Source organism: Aedes albopictus, chromosome 3 (assembly GCF_035046485.1).
Source record: "Aedes albopictus strain Foshan chromosome 3, AalbF5, whole genome shotgun sequence".
In the NCBI taxonomy this organism is placed as follows: Eukaryota; Metazoa; Arthropoda; class Insecta; order Diptera; family Culicidae; genus Aedes; species Aedes albopictus.
The window spans coordinates 198,557,813-198,578,607 of NC_085138.1; the positions used below are offsets into that span (position 1 = coordinate 198,557,813).

At 40.4% G+C, this 20,795-nt stretch overlaps 1 protein-coding gene across 3 annotated transcripts in view; it reads right to left on the minus strand.

Moving 5' to 3' along the window:
* Nucleotides 1–9,015: 9,015 nt before the first annotated feature.
* The window catches only part of LOC109404438 (uncharacterized), a 108,071-nt gene continuing 96,291 nt past the window's right edge, over nt 9,016–20,795 (minus strand). For all 3 annotated transcript variants that reach the window (XM_062858394.1, XM_062858395.1, XM_029863216.2), the window contains exons 5-7: nt 18,554–19,074; nt 18,120–18,286; nt 9,016–15,037 (exon numbers count right to left, since the gene is read on the minus strand). In XM_062858394.1, the coding sequence (XP_062714378.1) occupies nt 12,745–15,037; nt 18,120–18,286; nt 18,554–19,074 (2,981 nt within the window). In that variant the 3' untranslated portion in view covers nt 9,016–12,744. The remainder of the gene's footprint in view (nt 15,038–18,119; nt 18,287–18,553; nt 19,075–20,795) is intronic.

The window sequence follows — 20,795 nt, forward strand, 5'->3', positions numbered from 1 at the left end:
TAGGGCAACTGAAGCAACCGGATGTCGCCACCGCATACGCGTAGAATCTCGAGGCTGTGTTGCCGGACGAGGGTGTGCTCGATGTGGCCTCTCTCAAGGACTGCTGGAGTACACTGCTAGTCAAAGCAGCCATCAACAACGCAGCCAAGAGCACTATCGGGTACGTAGAACGGATTCGACGAAACTATTGGTTCGATGAGGAGTGCAGAGCGGTTTTGGAGAAGAAGTGCGAGCAGTAATGCTGCAGCATGGGACCCGATAGAATCTGGAGCGGTACAGACAGAAGCGGAAGCAGCAGAGCCTGCAGGTAAGGGTGTTATCGCAACAGAACAAATCAAGATGGGCCCGGAAAAGTTGGCCACCTCTCTGCACCGGTTAGTAATCAAGATCTGGGAAACCGAAATTAATGTGTGAAAACTTTCGAGCGATCACCATTTTGAATGCTGCCTACAAAGTACTATCCCAGATCACCTTCCTTCTTCTTTCACCTAAAGTAAATGAGTTCGTGGGAAGTTACCAAGCTTGTTTCAATGACGGCCAGTCGACATTGCACCAGATTTTCACCGAATCCTTCAGAAATGCCGTGCAGCACCATCGACTTCAAGGCGGCATACGACAGTATCGACCGTACAGAACTATGGAAAATCATGGACGAGAACAGCTTTCTCGGTAAGCTTACCAGACTGATAAGAGCAACGATAAACGGTGTGCAAAACAGCGTAAGGAATTCGGGTGAACTATCCAGTTCATTCGAATCTCGACGGGGACTGCGACAAGGTGATGGGCTCTCCTGCCTACTATTAAACATCGCCCTGGAAGGAGTTTTGCGATGAGCCGAGCTCAACAGTCGGGGTACGATTTCCGCGAAATCTGGCCAATTTGTCTGTTTTGCGGATAAATATCCATTTTGTTGTTTTGCTAATGTTCTAATGGAACGGTGACAGAACTGTATGTATACCCGCCTGAAACGTGAAGCAGCAAAGGTTGGACTGGTGGTGAATGCGGCTAAAACAAAGTACATGCTGGTAGTTGGGACAGGACAAGCCTTGGCAGCAATGTTACGTTAGACGTAGACACTTTCGAGGTGGTAGAAGAATTCGTCTACCTGGCACCTTGCTAACGGTTGACAATAATGTGAGCCGTGAAATATGAAGGCGCATCATCAGTGGAAGTCGTGCCTTTTACGGGCTCTTGAAGAAACTGCGGTCAAAAAAGATTCACCCCCGCACTAAGGGCCAATTTCTTCATCCTGGCTTAAGCGTTAAACCAGGTTTAACTATATGGGTAAGCCTGGCTTACCGGTTAAGCCGAGGTGAAGAAATCGGCCCTAAATGTTCTATGCACAAGACGCAAACACGACACGACACATGGACCATGCTTGAGGAGGACCGCGGATCAGGGAAAGCAGTTCCGGGATCCGTTAACGGGCGGTGCAAGGGATACCGCCTGTGGAACTGAGGAATCAGCAAGGTGGCTATTGCTCTTGACGTTCGTTTCGACGAAACCCGTTTCCCTTACGCTTCTGAAAAAAAAGATGAGAATCCGTTAGTAGTACCAGGCAGTTAAAAACCAATCATCAAGCTCATTGTAATTTCACTGTAATAAATCAAGTTTGTTGGTAACACGTGTTTTCTCTGCTACCTACAAGATTTCTTCTAGAATTATTCCGAACCTCATCCTGTAAAGCCTAAATTTGACCATTCTGCGGGTGACGGGTTCGATTCATAATGGAAATTTTATTGACTTCCTTGAGCACATAGTATCTTCGTGCCTTCTACGCGATATACACTTGCAAAATCATTGGTCATTGGCAGACGAAACTCTCAGTTTATAATAATTGTGAAGGAGCTCATTGAACACTAAGCTGAGATGCAGGCTTGGTCCCAGTCGGGACTTCACACCAGGAAAAGGGAGGTAATCTGAGAAAACTGACTTACCTATAACTTCATTAAATAAGGCTTCATCAACTTCATTAAAATTAACTTTCCCAGCTTTTGCATCCTCAGCTTCCTTTGCCTTACAAGGTTATCTAATTTAAAACTTTTTATTGCGTCGTTATGTTTTTATCATCAAGCGGAGACAACTGACTACATCAGATAGAAGGGCAATCATCACCCACCATCCGCCGTGCAGCACGTGTTGCCAACCAAAAACCTTGCCATTTTCATGAACTAAGAAAGTAGGGGAAAGCGTCCATGCTCGATGGCTGGGAGCCTCAATCAGTACAATCTGAGACAGGACAGATGAAGACATTAGATTCATTTCCATAGCATCTGTTACCGGAAGATAACTTCTGTATTTAGTTTGATGTTTTGTTGGTTCTGTTTCTTGGATGTAGTTTTTATTTGAAAATCTGAAAAGCTGATTGGGATTATTATTATCGTACAAATTAAATTTAAACAGCATTTAATACACTGTTGAAAATGCTTTGACATCCATGTACACAACAGAACAATGAACAAATTGAGATTTGAATTATGAAAAGAAATACCCATACTCCGGTGAGACTTGAACTCACGACTCCCAATTCGCCAGACGGGCGCTTCTATTCCTTCAAGCTACGGAGTCACTCGATTGTCTCCCCAAGTAACAATGGCAGCTGAATAACAGCTTAACCATCCAAAATTTTCAAAATCAAGCTCAAGAGCGGCTTGTTCATCTGTTGTACAGCAATAATATCTGTTGGGTCGGTCACCAGTAGGCGTAATTTCCCACATGGCTTGGTCAGCCAAAGCAAAATCAAGAAATTTACATCAGAATTTAATATTTTTTTTACTTAACTCGAAAACGAAGACAGATTTTTTTATGAAATCACAAGCAAAGGTTTTTTATACAATAAAAACACAAAATGAAAACTGTTTTCCACAAAATTTTCCATAAAAGTTCCACTCAAACGTGACGAATTACATGATTTAATAAAAAATAAAGTTTTGTTCTGTCCAGCTCTAAATTTTACCTTTTCTGATTGCTTCCAATTAGAATCTGAAAAATCTGAAGTTTTAACTCACCCTGTTCTGGGAGAAATTTGAATTGATTTGATTTGAGTTTTTTTTTCAGATTTGAATTTTTGGAAACATTTTCGAGGTTTTTTGATCACCGTAATATCAGAGACAAATAGACTTACGACTAACTGGCAAAATATCAATCCCATATATCTCAGGCTATTATTTACATATAGAGTTGGTATTTTGCAAAGTTTGAGGAACTCTAGTTGCAAACTTCCAAGAGCTTGCAAATGATCATAATTTCTCAAAAAGTTTTTAACAAAGTGTATCTGCAATAAAAAAAAAATACCAGAAACGCTCTAACTTTGTGTGAGTTAACCAATCAGCTTTTCACAACTTATTGAAACTAGCGCTACCTAGTGATAAAAGCTCGAACCTAACGGATATTAAACTGTAAGTCCTTGACAAGCCAAACAATTTTACAGAATACATCAACACTAGGCTGCGGCTTATTTTTCAAAAGTTGTTGAAACCTGGAATTCGTAAGCTTTTTTGGATTCAAATGACACATTAAGGGAAACCTCTGAGTTTAAGCGCGATCGTTTCAAAGTCGAATTTTCGAGTAATAAAAAGGTGTTTTCACTTCAAGTGCCATTACTTGCTCAATTTTCAACCGATTTCAAATCTTTTTTTATGAATTTCTCGCAATTTAAATTTCGAATAAACTCGTAGAACATCATTTTTTTTCCAAAGTCACGCAAAATATGAGTTTTTGAAGATTTAATTCATTGTTTTTCTTCTTCTTACAAAAATTTTTAACTTTAGAGTCCTATAACTTTTTAACCGTTTGACCAATTTTAAATTTTTTAGCTTGCTTTTGTAGATATTTTTGTTGACTAAGAATGCTGTGAATAAACTGTACCTTTAAAAAACGTATCTAAATAGATAAATACCAAAAACCGTTCAGAAACACGTATTTTATTGGAAAAATCAGAATTTTGACAAAATTTTAATAGTTTTTATGCTTAGTTTCGGGCTCAAAGTGAAAAATTTATACTAAATAATCATAAGGAAGTCCTAAAATTTAGTTTTTGGAGTGTTCTGAATCAAAAAATAATTTCATGTTCGAAATGCGAGAAAAAAAATTGAAAAAAAAATCCTCTAATGAGTTCCATATCCCTAAATATGATGCTAAGTATCTGGTTTGGAGTAAAAAATTGCAAATTATAGTCAAAAACTCCAATTTTGCATGAAAAAATCATGTTTTAAGGCATGTTTTGGCAGTTTTTAATGAGAAGTATCATAAAAATGACTACTTTGATAAAAAGTTTGTTTAGGACAAAGATAAGCAACAAAAATATCTACAAAAGCAAGTTAAAAAATTTAAAATTGGTCAAACGGTTAAAAAGTTATAGGACTCTAAAGTTAAAATTTTTTGTAAAAACAAGAGAAAAATTAATTAAATCTTCAAAAACTCATATTTTGCGTGACTTTGGAAAAAAATGATGTTCTACGAGTTTATTCGAAATTTAATTTGTGAGAAATTCATAAAAAAAAAGATTGAAAATCGGTTGAAATTTGAGAAAGTTATGGTACTTGAAGAGAAAACACCTTTTTATTACTCGAAAATTCGACTTTGAAGCGATTGCGCGACCTCTAAATCTCAATATTTTTGGCTTAAACTCATAGGTTTTACTTTTTGTGTCATTTGAAACCAAAAGAGCTTACGAATTCCTGGATCCAAATTTATCCAGGAGATCCACAAAAAATTCCTCCGTAAGTTATACTGAGAATTCCTCACGGAGCTTTCCCAGGAAGTTTTCAGAAAGTTCCACCGGGAATTTCTGTAGGAGTAAAACCGGAAATCCCCTTTAAAGAGGTTCACCGATAAATCATCAAAAATTTCCGTGGAAAATTCCTCTAACAGTTTCTCGGGGCAACTATTGAAAGAATTACCGGACGAACGCCTGAATAAATTTCCTACGAAGCTTCTGAACGAAATTCTGGAGATCTGCTGAAGAGATTTCTGCTAGAGAGATTATGTAGCTTGCTAACTCACCGGGTTGGGAACTAAATGTTTTGGAAGCCTTTAAAAATTTCTATGCTAGTTCTATACTTCTTAATCCCCTGGCCCAGTGGTGCTCATCCTGCGGCCCTCAAGGCCTTAAGATGCGGCCCGCGGAGTACTTTGACGAATCGAAATTTTTGAACGATTATTTGAAATAACTCGTTAAATTTATTAAGAAATCAAACAAAAAAAATGCTGATCAATTTTCACAGTGTAGAACACAAATTAAATGATAAATAAACAAAAAGAACAATCCGTTCTGATAAGATTCGAAATCGCAACACCGAAATATTTCGGCATTACAACTAAGTCAAGAAGCGTGTGTTCAGTATTGTGTTGTTCTAGGCTGTGCATGCATCACTCCTGTAGGAGTGAGTATGGCAGCATAAGCGATCGCGATCGCTATTGTCTCGAGTGAAAATCAAAACAATAGATGCGCGGGTGTTTAGTGTTCAGTATTGTGTTGTTCTTTACAGAGAAGAACATTAATCAAGACAATTAGATGATCGGCATTGAACCCCACAACAATTGGTGAGGTCTTTCCAATATTATTCATTTATAAACAATTCTACTTCAGTATATTTATTTTATAACTGCATATAAGTTGAAAATTCGCTATTTTCAACATCCTTTCATCTATTGGAAGATGCTTCAGTTCTGGGCTCTTCCTAAGTTGATGAAGGGATTTATAAATGCTTGCAAGGACTTGGCCAGGTATGTGGAGCTGAGTGAATCTATGACATTGTAGATAGTAGCGACATCAGCAATGTCAATGGAAATATTCAACTTTGCAACTCCATCCAAGATTTGTGCAAGTATTCATGCTATGCTATGCTATTACAACTAAGTCACGAAGCCAGCTTAAAGTGGTACGAATCAAATGAAAGTTTGTTAAAAATGTAATCTTGAATCATTTAAAAATTAGTTGCAGTTTTTAAGCGCAGTCAATGCAACGCTGAGCAAATATTTCACATTTCGCCTTTCCGAGGAACATAAAAACACAAATTTCGTGCGTTTTTGACAAAATTCTCAACAAATCTCAACTTGGTTGCATATGTTGTTTAATTTTCACTGTTTGTTTAAATTCTATTATTAGACTCACACATTTTTCGACACAAAACTTACGAATCCAATTTGAATTGTCCAAGCGAAACTCCTGAACGAACTTAAAGAAAAAAATCTCAGGCGAGATTCATAAAGCGTCTCCTGTGCCCTTTTGGTGAAACTTTTGGATACATTTTTGGAGAAACTCCAGGAAACATTATTGGAGAAAATTTTTAAGCAACTCTAAAAATATATGGAGAAACTCAAATCATCCTGGAGAAAATAAACCTGCCTGAAGAAACTCAATGAGAAAGTTGTGGCGATACTGCATGGAAATTATAGGAGCATCTCCTAGAAAAATATTCTGGTGCCACTCTAACAGAAATTTCTTAAACAACTTTAGAATAAATTCCTCGAGCAACAAAAAGAGAACTTTCAGGAGTAACTACAAACAAGATTCCAGGACCAACTGCATCAAGACACAAAAAATGCCTAGAACGCCAGAGGAAAATTTGAACAATAAATTTGAAGCAACTCGTGCAGCAACTTTAGAAGATAATGTTGAAGAAAATTCTGGAAACAATTCTAGATTGAGTTTGAATAAGGGCGAAAGTAACATGAGAGAGTTCTCTTCATCGACTCTCTCTTCTGCAAATTAAAGTGACAAGATGCATATTCAATCGAACTTTTTTACACTTAGACGCTAGATTGCATCGCAACCTAACGATTTATGACCAACAAGTGCAACCATACTTGCATCTTGTCACTTTAATTTGAAGAAGAGAGAGTCGATGAAGAGAACTCTCTCATGTTACTTTCGCCCTTATTCAAACTCAATCTAGAATTGTTAAAAATCTAATTTTTGAAGAAATTTAATGATGAAATATTTTATCAACTTTAGAAGAGACTTACGGAAAGAATTTACTAAAATCTTCAAGAAACTCCTGGAAAGTATTCGGAAAAATCCGGAAGCTATTCTAGGAGAAATTCTTGGAAACGATTAATGAGGAATTCCTGAAGTAACCTCAGGGCAGTTCCAAAGGCAAATCTAAGAGGAGTTCTTGGAGGTGTTCCAAGAGAATTCTAGAAAAACTAAAAGAAACTTCAAGAAATTTCTCGAAAACCTTCTGAAACAACTCCACAAGAAATTTCAGGAGAAAATCCAGCAAACCTTTTTGGAGCGATTCAAAAGAAATTCTTGTAAAAGCTGCTTGACAAGTTCTTGAAGTGGCTTCAAGGCAATTCTAGTCTAAATTGTTTGTTTGAATTTCAATCACGGAGACAAATTTCGTTCATTTGAAACAAAAATATTCATGTTTATTCGGTAAATTGATAAAATTTTTAAAACTAAAATATAATTTTTTAAAACAAACTCAATTACATATTGATTTTTACAATACCTATTGAAGAGCCCCCCGTTCAGCCGTCGAGAACATAAACAAAACTTTCAAGTTCCAGCTGCAGCACCAAACAAGATTTCCTCTTGCAAAAAAGGCAAGTTTCACCAAAAGTTTCCACGAAATCCCATTGATTTCGGGAGCGTATGTTATCTACATGATGCTGACATTGAAAGTGCCACGCGGGAAGTGGGTTTTCCTAGAGAAGGAAATGACTTTGTAAATTTAATTGGAAAACAAATATTTCCGTAGGGCCGACCTGCCACAAAAACAAAAAAAATACATTTGTTTCTAACATAACCTGTCCAAAGATGCATGTTTGGATTGAATTTTCTTCAAATGTGACGTTCGATTTGTTCCAAACAGTTTTATTTTTGTTGCCAGAACAAAATGACAATTTATTTGAGTTTGCCTGAAATATTTTTGATTTTACCATGCTTTTTTCTGCGTGCATAATTTGAAGCTCAAACGTTTTTCTCAACTACACTTATGAATCTAAATTGAACTCCAGGAAGGGCAATAGATTATAAAGTTTGACCCTTACACAAGTTCTGAACAGTTAAGATTTTTAATAAATATGCTTTTGAATTGTTCTTTTTGTTGTTTTTGTGCATCTATGTTTTATGCGGCCCGCAGGTCGATCCCGAATTGCAAATTTGGCCCGCGGTATCCTCCATCCTGAGCACCACTCATATACATGGATCTAACCACTTTTCAGATGACATCATTTAAATTCCAACCAGGGTCGTGCAATTTCGAAAGGAAAACATGACGTACGACGACTGTAGCAAATCGTTTCCCATGCGAACGGACTGCTGTGATGCTTCATCTCTCACCCAGCAACACACTCGTTCGTTGCTGCTACAGAAACAAGTGAGTATGAAACATGGGATGATACACTTGGATTTTCGTTTCATTTATGAGTCATTGAAATACTTCAACATGCTAAAAACACTATTTAAACCACATTTTTAAATAGTGGTACACGCCAATAGAATGATAATTATGTTTTATGAAAGAGGATAACAAATTCGACCACTTAAATCCAATTATCCGGCGCCCGTAACCATTGAGAGACTAGCGCGCACCAGTGAGACACTAATGCTCTGACGGGTGAAGCACAAGCAATGCGACCGGGTGGGAGACTACCGAGTGCTACGATGAGTGGAAAAGTTTTTTTTAACGACCGAGTCATTAGAAAAATGTATGAAACACTTGAAGTGACTCATTCAAATGTTGCATGAAAGTGTATCATTGAAACGAAATTGTACGCCCCTGATTCCAACTAATGGGACCTTGCAAAAAGTAAGGATATGCATTGTGTGGAAGGCACGAAGATACTCTGTGCTATTGCCAAGAAAGTCAAGGAAATTTCTTTCACGAAAAGTATCTGGACCGACCGAGACTCAAACCCGTTACACTCAGCATGGTTTTGCTGAAAACCCGTGCGCTTACTGCGTCTGCTATATGGGCCCTTTCCAGATTACCAGCATCCATAGGAGATCGTCCATTTGTCATCTATCATTGGACTCGTTCGGATTTGGGCAAAGCAAACTCCAGGTTTTTTTTTGTGGCAATACTTTAAATTTTATTTCAAATTTATACACTTCAACTCAAAGCATACGCCTACTTGGTTTATGTTTCCATTTTTTGCTCATTTTTAGAATGATAATTATTATTGATAAGGGGTGTGGTGATAAAATATGTTTTCTTACTCTCTGAATCCTAAAATTTTAAATAATAGTCAACTTTATCATATGTTTGCTCTTCTTCGTGTTTTTGTTTTTTATTTTTGTTTGTAACTTTTTTCTTTCTCCTTATAGTTTTTGTTTTGTCGTATCTCTTCATTTAACAGCGCTTCTGTCTTCAGATGTGTTATTTTTTTACCCCGACTACTGTCGGTTCCTAATTTATTACCTTACACAGTGTGTGTGTTGATAAGTGCATCGTCGCTTACAAAACTAGGTTGCTGTTGCTGCAGTATTAGATAATCAGAGAAAGGATGTATTTATGTAGGTGCATGTTTCAAGAGCTGATCAAAGCAAATATACGTTGTTTGATGGGAATAATTGCTCCGGGAAGTTAATAAGTTAACAGTAATTAAATAGACCAAAACTAGGTCGTTGTCACCCCTTAAAAGAGAATAGTGTTTCGGGAGTTGACATTATAGATTGTAGATTAGAGGAAAAATAGAAGCAAGAAGAACTTATTCTACTGTACTGCAACTTAATGCTACTATGAAGTCGGTGCTGATCAACTGCTACTGTGCAGTGTTATCTGTTTTCTTTTATGAGTGAGTTGAGTGAGTTTTTTTTCTGGGAGTGTAGTACATTTATGTATCATTTTCACCATAGCTATAACATATTTTACTTGCGTTCTTATAAATTATGCTTAATATGCAAATGATATCAATATTTATTTAATCATAAACTGTTAAATTGTGTTTCCTTGGAACTAATAACTAAAGCGTTTGCGTTAGCGGCAAAAAAGTCCATGTTAGAATAGTGTGTGATCCTCTTTGAAACAGAGTTCCGATTCTTCGAGCTGAGTTAAATTATCCATTTCCAGTAAAACGGTATAAGATATTCCCTCTAGAAGATTTGGAGGTCGCATAATCGGTGTGAAATTGTTATCCAAGTCCGTGTTTGTTGGTGTCGTCCTTGTCGTCGTCGATTTTGTCACGCATTGGGTTAAAAAAGATCTGATCATATTTTGATCACAGAAACAAGTATCGTAAAGTTCGTGGTTTCAACTGAATCTTGCACCTAGGTGAACCTCTGTTTGGGAAACTTATCAAACTTATGACTGTTGGATTTTGCGTCAAATTGTCAATCAGGTTGGCAGACACACAACTGAATGATACCTGGTGGTTGGGAATACCTTTTCTATGTATACAACCTTGCCTCGTTTGTATGGAGTAGATGTGTCTCGTTTTAAGGTCTCCAGTTAGCCTAGTGGTTAAGGCTATGTATCGCCAATACAAAGACGGCGGGTTCGATCCCCGTTCCGGTCGGGAACTCGACTCCCTGGGCATAGAGTATCATTGTACTTGCCTCACATTATACAAATTCAGGCAAAGAAAGCCCTTCAATTATTAACTGTGGTAAGCTCAAAGAACACTCAGTTGAAGAAGAAGAAGAAGAAGATTTGTCTCGTTGCATGGGATTTTCTGATCATTTTATGCGCATTAAAGATTACATGATCATTATCAACCGAATATTCAAAACAGTAAAACTGCATGAATTCAACTGCGGTGACTATTTTCAAGATAAAGAAATAACTTGTCTCATCTGGATGTATACGGAGGCGTCCAAATGGGATTGCGTTCCAATTCGTGGCTAGTCGCCACTGCTGCCTAAAATTTCCATCATCGAGAATGCCCACCGATGCCCGCATCGTTATAGCCGGAGCAACTATGCATCCAACAAATACTTTGTAACACGAGTTGAACAACATGACCATGAAAAACTGATGTCTTGAATCTTGACGAACCGGCTTGAAAATATAGGCAATGAAAATCATGGATTTTAAATTTATTCTGGTGTTCTTTGGTGTTTTGAGGTTATCTATAAGAGATTGGTAGCACTTGCTGGTCTAATGACTACCATTTCTAATTAGTGTGCAAAGGATCCTGGTTTCAATTCCTTGAATTGGGCAGACAACTGATTCGAAGCAGTCTAACAATGGTGTGCTTGAACATTAACCAAGCGTATCCTTTGGAGTTTACCCTTCCACTAACAACACCCAAATTCCCGTGACACCTAGGCCTGAGAGATCGTAGAGTTGTCTACATTTTTCATAGGTGTCCAAAACTAACCATCCTTTCCCATTCCTCAGCAGTCGCAAGGACGTGGCCAGGACAGTGCTCGACCATTGGAGGATTGCGTCAATCTTGTCTAAGAGTCAGAGATTAGTCCCAAATCTTTGTGCTTTGGTTCAGACGGGAAGGAGGCAACCCTCATAACAGCGGTCTAGGACTGTACCACCTACGAATTTGTGCGACTCGCTTAACCTTCTTCGTGCATTAGGTTGCGCGCACCTCGCTGACCTAGTGCACGTTTAGGGGTCATAATGACCCTAATGCACGAAGAGGGTTAATGCTAATGCTAATGCTAATGCTAATGCTAAAGGATCCTGGTTTCAATTCCTGGCCTGTCGCTTTTCTCCTACTTTATACATTTCTATCTACTTTCCGCATCTTTTCTACATACTTTCTTTTAAACTGTGAAGAATCCAAATGTAATGAAAAGCAACTTTACATTACTGTATAAATGAATCCATCAGATCACGCCTTCAAATTGGCAAGCTGTGAACTGTACCGCATCATCTTCACAGTAGGTAATCTCAATTCTACCGAACGCCAATCGACGCACCAACGTGAACCTCTGCCAAACGGCCATTTCCTAAAACAATGCGACATTCTAGCATTAACTTGTGAATATGCAGTGGTGTGGTATGGTCTGCCGTGGGCAAACAATTGTATCATCACTTCCTTCCCCTGCAATCTGACGTGGCAGACGCCATTGTCAGCTAAAAATAAAATACCACCAACACCTACTTGCTAAAGATGCCCGTTAGCAATAATATCAGTGTTTCTTTGCGTAAGTGAAACTGATCTAATAACTAATCTAAAAGTTCGGGCTCGTCAGGGTGTTGAGATGGGTAACAAGATTGAAAAACAAGGTATTCACACCGACGATGTATCATTGCATTTTGAGACCACCCAATTGGATAATTCATCGCTAAAATTCATGTTCACAAAGTTTCCTTCCTTAGCAGAGGTGGAATGTGTTCTCCTCGATGTTCGCTAGTAGCCGCGTTCGTCTAGTTTCATTGGTCAACTGAGTAGTAACAGTAGCGATAGTCGCGTCACACAGTCAATCAAATATCTCCGGAGAACAATAATTCAGTGATCTACAAAGTAATGCCTGTATGCATGCGTGTCTGTCATTGTGAGTTTTTTTTTTTGCGTAAAGACAAGCCAAAGTGACTAGAGCGCAATTGTTGGTTCGATAAATTCTCAAGCCTGTTTACTGTTTCAATCAATGGTCTTATTATTTGATATTTTTTTTTCTTGGGGATTTTATACAATTTGATAAAACTAACAAATTCATTTTTTTGTTTACTTATTTGATGTGATTTTACAAAATACTAATTCCTAAAAAATTGGAAAACCGTTTTTTCTCACATTTTCTGAGTGTTTCATTTCAACATTTCAAGTGTGTGCAAATGTAGGTGTGTATGCGTGTGTGTGTGTGTAGTTGTTTGTTGTATCATCGATTACGTTCGCTTAGGCACTGCTTTGGTCCTCGTTCGAGGAGACACGTGACAAGGATCTTTGTTTCTGTTGTGGTATCACAGTTAGGGATTTTGGTATCTTGGATAGGAGCTGGACAGCCGAGTTGTCCATCAGGATCGATCCCCCGCTGGTTCCGGAATTGGTCCCGGCGGAGGCGGCGGCGGCAGAGTTGGCCATGGCCGTTGCCGCGGCCACCATGGCGGTTAGCTGCGACTGGCTGATAAAATTGTTCAGGAATGAGTTGTTGCTCTTGATGAGCTGGTCCAGCTGCGAGGGTCCCGAGGGGGCAGCCATTGGAGGTGAGGTGTTGGCAGCAGCGGCGGCGGCGACGGCGGACTGGAGCTGTTGACTTGCCCCGGCCATCGAAAGCATACTGGGAGCGCTAGGGAAGGAGATCGGTTTGCTGGCAGTGCTGAGAGGTGGTAAAGTGTTCTTGAAGTAGGTTGGACCAGCCGTCACCGGAGGAATCAAGCTGTTACTACTGCCCGGTTTTCGCAGTTTTATCAGTTGTTGAAGCTCACTGCTAGGGCCGTTGGACTTGCTGGTGGTTGTTGTGGTGTTATTGTTGGCAACACTGCTTGCACTACTACTGTTGTTACCAATCGGGATTAGAGAATTTTGTTCCAAGATTTGATTCGGAATTTGAACCATTTTTGCTGCACTCAGGGCACTGTTGTCCAATAGAGACTTCCCTGCACCAGTAGGCTTCGTAACGGTGCTGACCTGATTGGAAGGTGATTGCTGCTGGAGGCGCTTTTGTTGCTGCTGGAGCTGATGTTGCATGAGATCTTGCCGCTGCAGAAGCAACTTCTCTCGCCGCAGGATGCACATGCGATTGTAGTCGTGTATCGAAATGTGGTACGGCTTTCCTCCGGACATGACCTGAACCAGCTTCGGTAGCCGGCGTCCGTCGGCAGTTTGGTATAGGGGACCAGCTTTGATAGTGTCGGCGCTTCCCGGCGTGATAGGGATTAGAGTCGGACGCCACGGTTTGGAGGTTTCCCTTCGTTCGGCTTCGGTGAGCTGGTCTGGAAGTTTGATAATCTCACGCATTCCAGCAGATCCAATGGATTTTTTATTCTGAGATTGCGGTTGTAGTAGAGACTGTTGAGGTTGGAGCAGAGATTGCTGCGGTTGTGGCTGGGTTGGTCCTTGGATTGGCGCAGATGGGGATTTACCCGGAGGTATTGTGGTAATTGTAACATTTTGCTTTGAATTTATACTAATCAATTCTGGCGGCACTAGGACCGATGCTTTACCTCCAGGTACGACTATCGTTTCATCCAGCTTTATGACTTTGTTTCCCGAAGAAGCATCAGCCTTGCCACTTGTGGCCTTCGATTTAGCATCGACCGAAAGCTTCCGTTTCAAGGATGCATCACCGGAAGTGGATGTTCCTCCGACCAGATGAGGGTTGTTTGACTTGAGTAAACTCACCGGTTCGGTGGAGGATTTTGTCCTGGTTTTCGCCGTCTGGGTAATTGTTATGGGAGCATTTCCCAACTGCTGCAGGAGACTGCTCTTGTCAATCACCGTCACCGGAGGGGGAGTTGGAACGTTATCGAACGAACGCAGTCGATTCTGAACGGCTTCCGAGTATGTGGCAGCATTGTTCTTAGCCTGTGGGGACAGGATCAAATCTCCGTTGCGGAAATACTTTTCCAAAAGCACCAGATGCCTAAGAAAGCTCGACTGGTTACCGTAAGGCTTTTGCAGTTCTTCCCAAAGGGCACGAGTCGAGTCGTCATACTGTAGAGTGGTATTTACTTTGGCCCATCCTTCCGGTGTCCTCGTCGAGGCGCTGCTGAATGGTATATTAATATGGATGCCTAGTTCTTCCTCTCCGGGGAACAGTTCCCGCATGGAAATATTTGGATTGGCCTTGAGCGCCTTGGCCATATCTAAGCTCTCATCCTTGCGGCGTTTTTCTGCTGACGCAGGCTGTTGCTCAATTGAGACATCCGCGTCCAGAACAATTGAACTAGGGCCGCTCAGGTTGGCAGTGTTGTTGGGTAGTACTTTGGGAGCAGGCGTGATTGTTACTTCTTCGAGCTCGCCCACCTGGGCCGAGTTGCTCTCCAGCATAGTGAGATCAGAGGACTTTCTCGAATGGTGGCCACGGCGCTGCAGGGTCACTGATTCGCCACTAACGGGCACTATTTCGATGGTGTCATCTTCGCCATCGGAGATGATAATATCCGGATTCGTCACGATTCGCGTCGGTTCCATTGACGAAAGGGCCAATTCTTGTAGCTCGTTTTCGCGTTCGTAGAATTGAAGCAGTCTGTAAAGATAGAGACAGATGGTAGTAAGAATAGGTACGAAAGTACATTGGAAGTTTATTGTGAGATATGTAGGGAAACTGAATCGTTTCAAATATACGCAAATTTGCCAAACTCTCTGTTGATCCAAACTTAATATAAATCATGCAACTAAATCCAGTAATCCCATCAGCATAATAGACGTCAAGATCTATCCTGGTATTAAAATCGACCATGACCGTTAACCGTCAAGGTTCAACCTCGACCATCTGAAGCAACCGGGTGTCGTCTCAGCATACGCACAGAATCTCGAGGCAGCTTTGCCGGACGGTGGCGAGTTCATTGTGATCCCTATACAACCGAGTACAATGAAAGCAGTCATCAACGACGCTGCCAAGAACACCATCGGGTACATAAAACAGAGTCGAAGGAACAAATGGTGTGATGAGGAGCGCAGAAAGATTTTAGGGGAGTTCACGCAGCGCGGGCGGTAATGCTGCAGCAGGGAACCCGGCAGAACGTGGAACGAAATAAACAGATGTGGAAACAGCAGACCCACCTCTTTTTGGAGAAAAATCGCGAATGGAAAACGCGGACAAGAAGTTAATCAACAAAGATGGTATCGCAAGCGAACTCATCAAAATAGACCCAGAAAAGTTGGCCACCTGCCTGCACCGGATGATAGTCAAAGTTTTTTCAATCTATTTTAGCGTCCAAAACAACTGTGCAAAATTTGGAAGTGATTGGTTGCATTGCGATTGAAATTTGTATGAAAGTTCCCAAGTTACCAGTAAGCCGTAAAAATTGGCATCATGTCGGTTCTATAGTCAATAGTAGAACAGGGCTAACAGAGCTAAAAGAAATTATATCCTCCAGTAGAGCTGCTCCAAAGCCACATTTGGCGAATTATTCGGTTGATATACGGCCAACTCTAATCTTTCGTACCGAGTCTCTGACAAGAAATCTGTCAAATGTGGGACAAGGAAAAAAAAAAAACAAAAAAAAAAGTTTTTCTGCTGTCCTTTTCATGTTTCTTACGTGTTTTAGTTCAATTGAATTTTTTTTATTGCTCGATCCAGATTTCAGTTAAGGATCTCGAGGATTCCTCTTAAAAACTCGGTTCTCGTCATGCTTGCCATCTGCTCTACCAATACACCATGATATTAGCTCGCAAAATACCACATTTAAACTAAACCAAAGTTGAATGTTGAAGCATCCAGTAGGAACTATATAAATATTAAATCAAATATAGCCAATCGTCTATATTGCAGGAGGAGAGAATCAAGATGGGATGCATTATTTATTAGCGCAGATTCAAAAACATTCAGGGAATTTCCCGGGGAATCCATGACGATACCAGAATAATAAAAATTCTCGCGAAAATCCTAGCTGTTAGTTAGAAGCTCGAAACTTATGCCGTCTGTAATGCAGGAAACATCAACGGCACTGCAGCTCCTTCCAGTTCAGCTTCAGATCGCTGGCAGCTAGATATACATAAATACTTGAGGCAGATATCATGCCGGGAAAATCCTCGGCGAAAATCCTAGAAGCTGCTAGTCATTTAATCAATTTGATGCTGCAACTAGCTAGCAACACAATTTCCTCAGAGTTTTACTCCCATCCTTCGTCTCGAGCTTCGTCTTTAGTTTTGTTTTGTTTAGAATCTCTTTTGATTGACACAGCTGTCATGCACGACAAGCCGTCCAACAGCACTGACAGCCGTGTTATTCGACTTATAGGCACAGGACCTGCAAGCCTCACAAGATAATGTTATATACCTATATACGGCCTACTTTACTGCTCATGGTTTACCGGGCCTATAAGCATTTGAAAACCTTGTGCAGAGCTTATTGACACTGAAAAGCTGCTAGATGGCCTTTCAAGTACTTACAACAGTGCTTAGTGGTTACTTAGGTTAGTATGGGAAAACGTAATTTTTTGCATTTTACTCATGAGTTGTATTCATTTGTTTAATTTCATGTAACTAATGACGTTAAAGTATACTGCCGTGAATCGCATATCTGTCCCATTTGCATAAGAAATCCAGCAAAGGTGGGACTGATATGCGATTCACGGCAGTATAGCCTAGGATATGCCGAAAAACTTCGCTGAATACCGCAAAGCGATCCGACGCTTGTGAAAAAAGTTATTCGCTTGGTAACTTGGGCCAAAAATTGAGATTTTATTATTGATGTTATTCCTTTACATGTTAAACGTTAAGTGTCGGATCACTTTGCGGTCTTCGGCAAAGTTTTTCGGCATATCCTAGGCTATACTTTAACGTTATTAGTTAGATTGTTTCAGACAAAAAATGTCTGGGCTCTCCACGGTACATGCTAGTGGACGGAACCGAACACGACAGGATTCGTCTAGGAAGTAACGTGACGATAGACGAGGATAGATAGTGGAGGAATTCGTCTACCTCTGATCCCTACTGACGGCTGACATAAACATGAGTCGTGAAACACGAATGCGCATCATCAGTAGAAGTCGTGCCTTCGAAGGACCATGAAGCAACTGCGGGATTCACACCCGCACCGGTGTGGTCGCGAGATCAGAAACCTGTTCGAAGAGGAACGACGCGTGCAAGGGATGATCTTCCGCGGTGTACAGGGAAACGATGTGTGGCGGAGAAGGATGACTCTGCGAAGCCACTAGCATCCAGAAGGTGCGGTGGGCAGGGTAAGTTGCAAAAAATCCGGAAAACAACCCTGCAAAGTTGATGTTTGCTAGGTACTGATCCGGTTGGCACACAAAGACGTGGAGCGCAGATCAGCTTGAGCGTGACCTGGCGAGCCATGGGCGTGATCGAGGAAGCAGAGCGGCAGCCACAAACCGAGTTTTGTGGTGTATTTTTGATATATGCTATAATAATAGTGATGTTGTGCAAATACATGTATGTTTGTATTTACACTGTCCACAGACATAAACTGACCCCATTCGCCATAACAATTCAATGTAAATGGGAAACCTAGCAAAGATGAGATTGTTATTCGAATGGGGATATAATAAACTTCAAGCATCACCTCAAACAATTTATTCCGTTTCGGCAACAACCATCATCACTGACTGGCTGGCACATTAATGGCCTGTAAAAACACTTACCTTCTGTTGTAGTTCTTGATGAACTGAGCTTTCTGCGACTTGGCATCCGGCGGTTTGAGCAACAAATTTGCATAGTATCTGCATAATTTACAAACGACCAGCGTTGAATTGCCGAGCTTCATTGCTATGCCCTGCTCCTGGATGAGTCGCTCTAATTGTGGAATTTCCTGTTGGAAGAAAGGAACAAAAGTTGGTTAGTTGGTTGGCTCATTTGATTGCGCTTTTCATCCCTCCATTGCACAGTGGATTAGAAAGCCAATTTAGTCATTTAATTGTAATTGTCCAACTAGCAGCGCATTGCTGATAATTTAAACCACTGTGCACGGCAGAGAAGTCCTTACCGCGAAAGAAGTTGGGAAAGTTGGAAAATTTATTGCCTCCCTCTTCCGTCGGTCAAGTGGAGCAACACTTGCTACTGCCCTTCCCGTACTTACATTGACAATGTAGTAAATGTGGTTCTTCGGGAGCCGCCGCTTGCACATGGCGCAAACCATCAGGTGGCTGATCAGCTCGTAGTGCCCGTCGCAAATCGGAATCAAGTTCGACACCGCATTCGTTTGCTCTAGGTTAATCTCAAGAATTTTGCTAATCGTTTTCTTCATCTTCAGTAGCCACTTGCGCCGAATCGTATGGGAGGCACCAGCTCCGCAATCACGCACGTGGCAATTTCCATGAATTTTCTCCTCGACCACGTCCATCTCCCGGGACGTTTGCTGGACGGATTCTTCCGCTGATGATCGTGAATTGTCCAAACTTGGCGCACTTGCAGATGCGGGCATTTCTTCGTGGCTTTGCTTATCATCGTGGATCGAGCTGACACAGCTTTGGATTTTGGCCAGGGATGACAGCGATTTGGCCTCCGTTTTCTTCCGATACGACGGACAGTTGGCCTTTCGATCCACATGCCGGAAGCAGGCATCACATAAACAGCTGTCAATCTTGATTTTGACCTCACCTGCGAACGGAAGGAAGGAGAAAAAAATATAATTTAATTAGCGGCTATGTGAGTCGAAAACACTACTCTAGAGAGACTGGAATATATTTCCAAAAACTCCTTCTCAAAAAGTTCCACGAAAAAAAAAGTTGATTATGTAGAGGCAGTTTCCAGTATGGAGTGGAGACGCATGGTACATTGCGTTTTTTTTTTGTTCTTTTGTCAGGCTAAGACCATGGGTTGGTCCATCTTGCCTACACATTGCGTTTTTTATCAGGAATTGTCCGATAAGTATACACTCAAAGAAAAAACTTACGCAATTCATCAAAATACCTTATAATTTTGCCATTACTATGCTATGAGGAAACCTTATTGAAATTGATCCTGCTTGTTACGATTAATTTCGTAAGATAGACGTCGGGATCACTGAGCCAGTGTTTAACCCACACGGCTATCGACGCTTAGGGATAACGTGTTGCTAAACTGAACTACAGTTTGCTCAATTTATGGGAGAAAATAAGCTTTGCGGGAAGTTTTTTTAGCTCAGAAAAATAACGCGCAACTATAAAACGACACGATTCAGGAGGTCTTGCACATAAGAAATTCGTCCTTAACCCTCCTAAGATGTTGGGCTGGGCGCCCCACGATGGCGCAGTGCACGTTCGCCGAGCCTGTCTGAATCATATTGACCCCAATATCCTACTAGCGTTGACTTTCCGTAACTCGTGCGGATGGCCACCACCGTCAGCTAATGCTGGGTACAAAAAGATTTTTTTTAACGTGTTGTACAAAATACAACAGCGCGGTCGTTCGAGGGTTAAACATATTATGAAACGTTCTCACTGGAAATGTTCCAGTGCACGTATGAATTTCTTCAGAACTCTAGTGGTCTGCTCATGACGGGCTTGTTGATTTAGTGGCTACTGCTTCTAATAAATTAGCAGAACGTCTTTTTCATCATACTTTCCTTAAAGCAATATGCATACTTTAGAGTGTCACAGAGGCCAACATTCTAAGTTTTGCAAGCATTTAAAATATTGCTCATTCAAGATTTTCATGGATAACAATAAAAAATAGCACATGTATTTTGCTGCATATTTTGGAAATCTGCCAAAACTTTCACTAGAAGCTTGCCGAAAATTTCCATGATTTTCGTTCGTTTCTCTACAGACTTAACGATTCAGAAAGAAATACTCCACGATTACTTTTGTAATCAATTTAAGTTTGACCACAAATTTATGAAAAATTGTTATGGTGCAATAAATTAGGTTAAGTTTTCAAAAGTTCCTTGAGCAGATTAGAAAAAAAAATGTCTAATTTTCCTTAACCCTTTATAAGGCAGTGGCAATTATATTGCCACCATATACACATATTTTTTCTGTTCATTTAGAATTTTCTTACAACTTCTGTTTTTACTGATGGACACATTAGGCCTTTGTGAACACTCATGATTTTTTTTTGAGTCATAAAAAATATGAATGGGCTTTTTTAGAACAAAATGTCTCTAAAAAAACTGCCATTTTTGAGTGCATAAAGGTTTATAAGCTCGAACTTCTTCTGTGGTGAGTGAATTGAAAATCGAATGATGAAGAATGAAAGGCCTATGTTTTTTTTACTTGTGGACAACATTTCAACTTGATTGCTTCATTACTTTTAGAAACTCAGCCTTTTGAAAAAATGTACTATAATAAATGGGCATGTACTAAAATTGCCATATCGTCGAAAATAATTGACCAATCGAG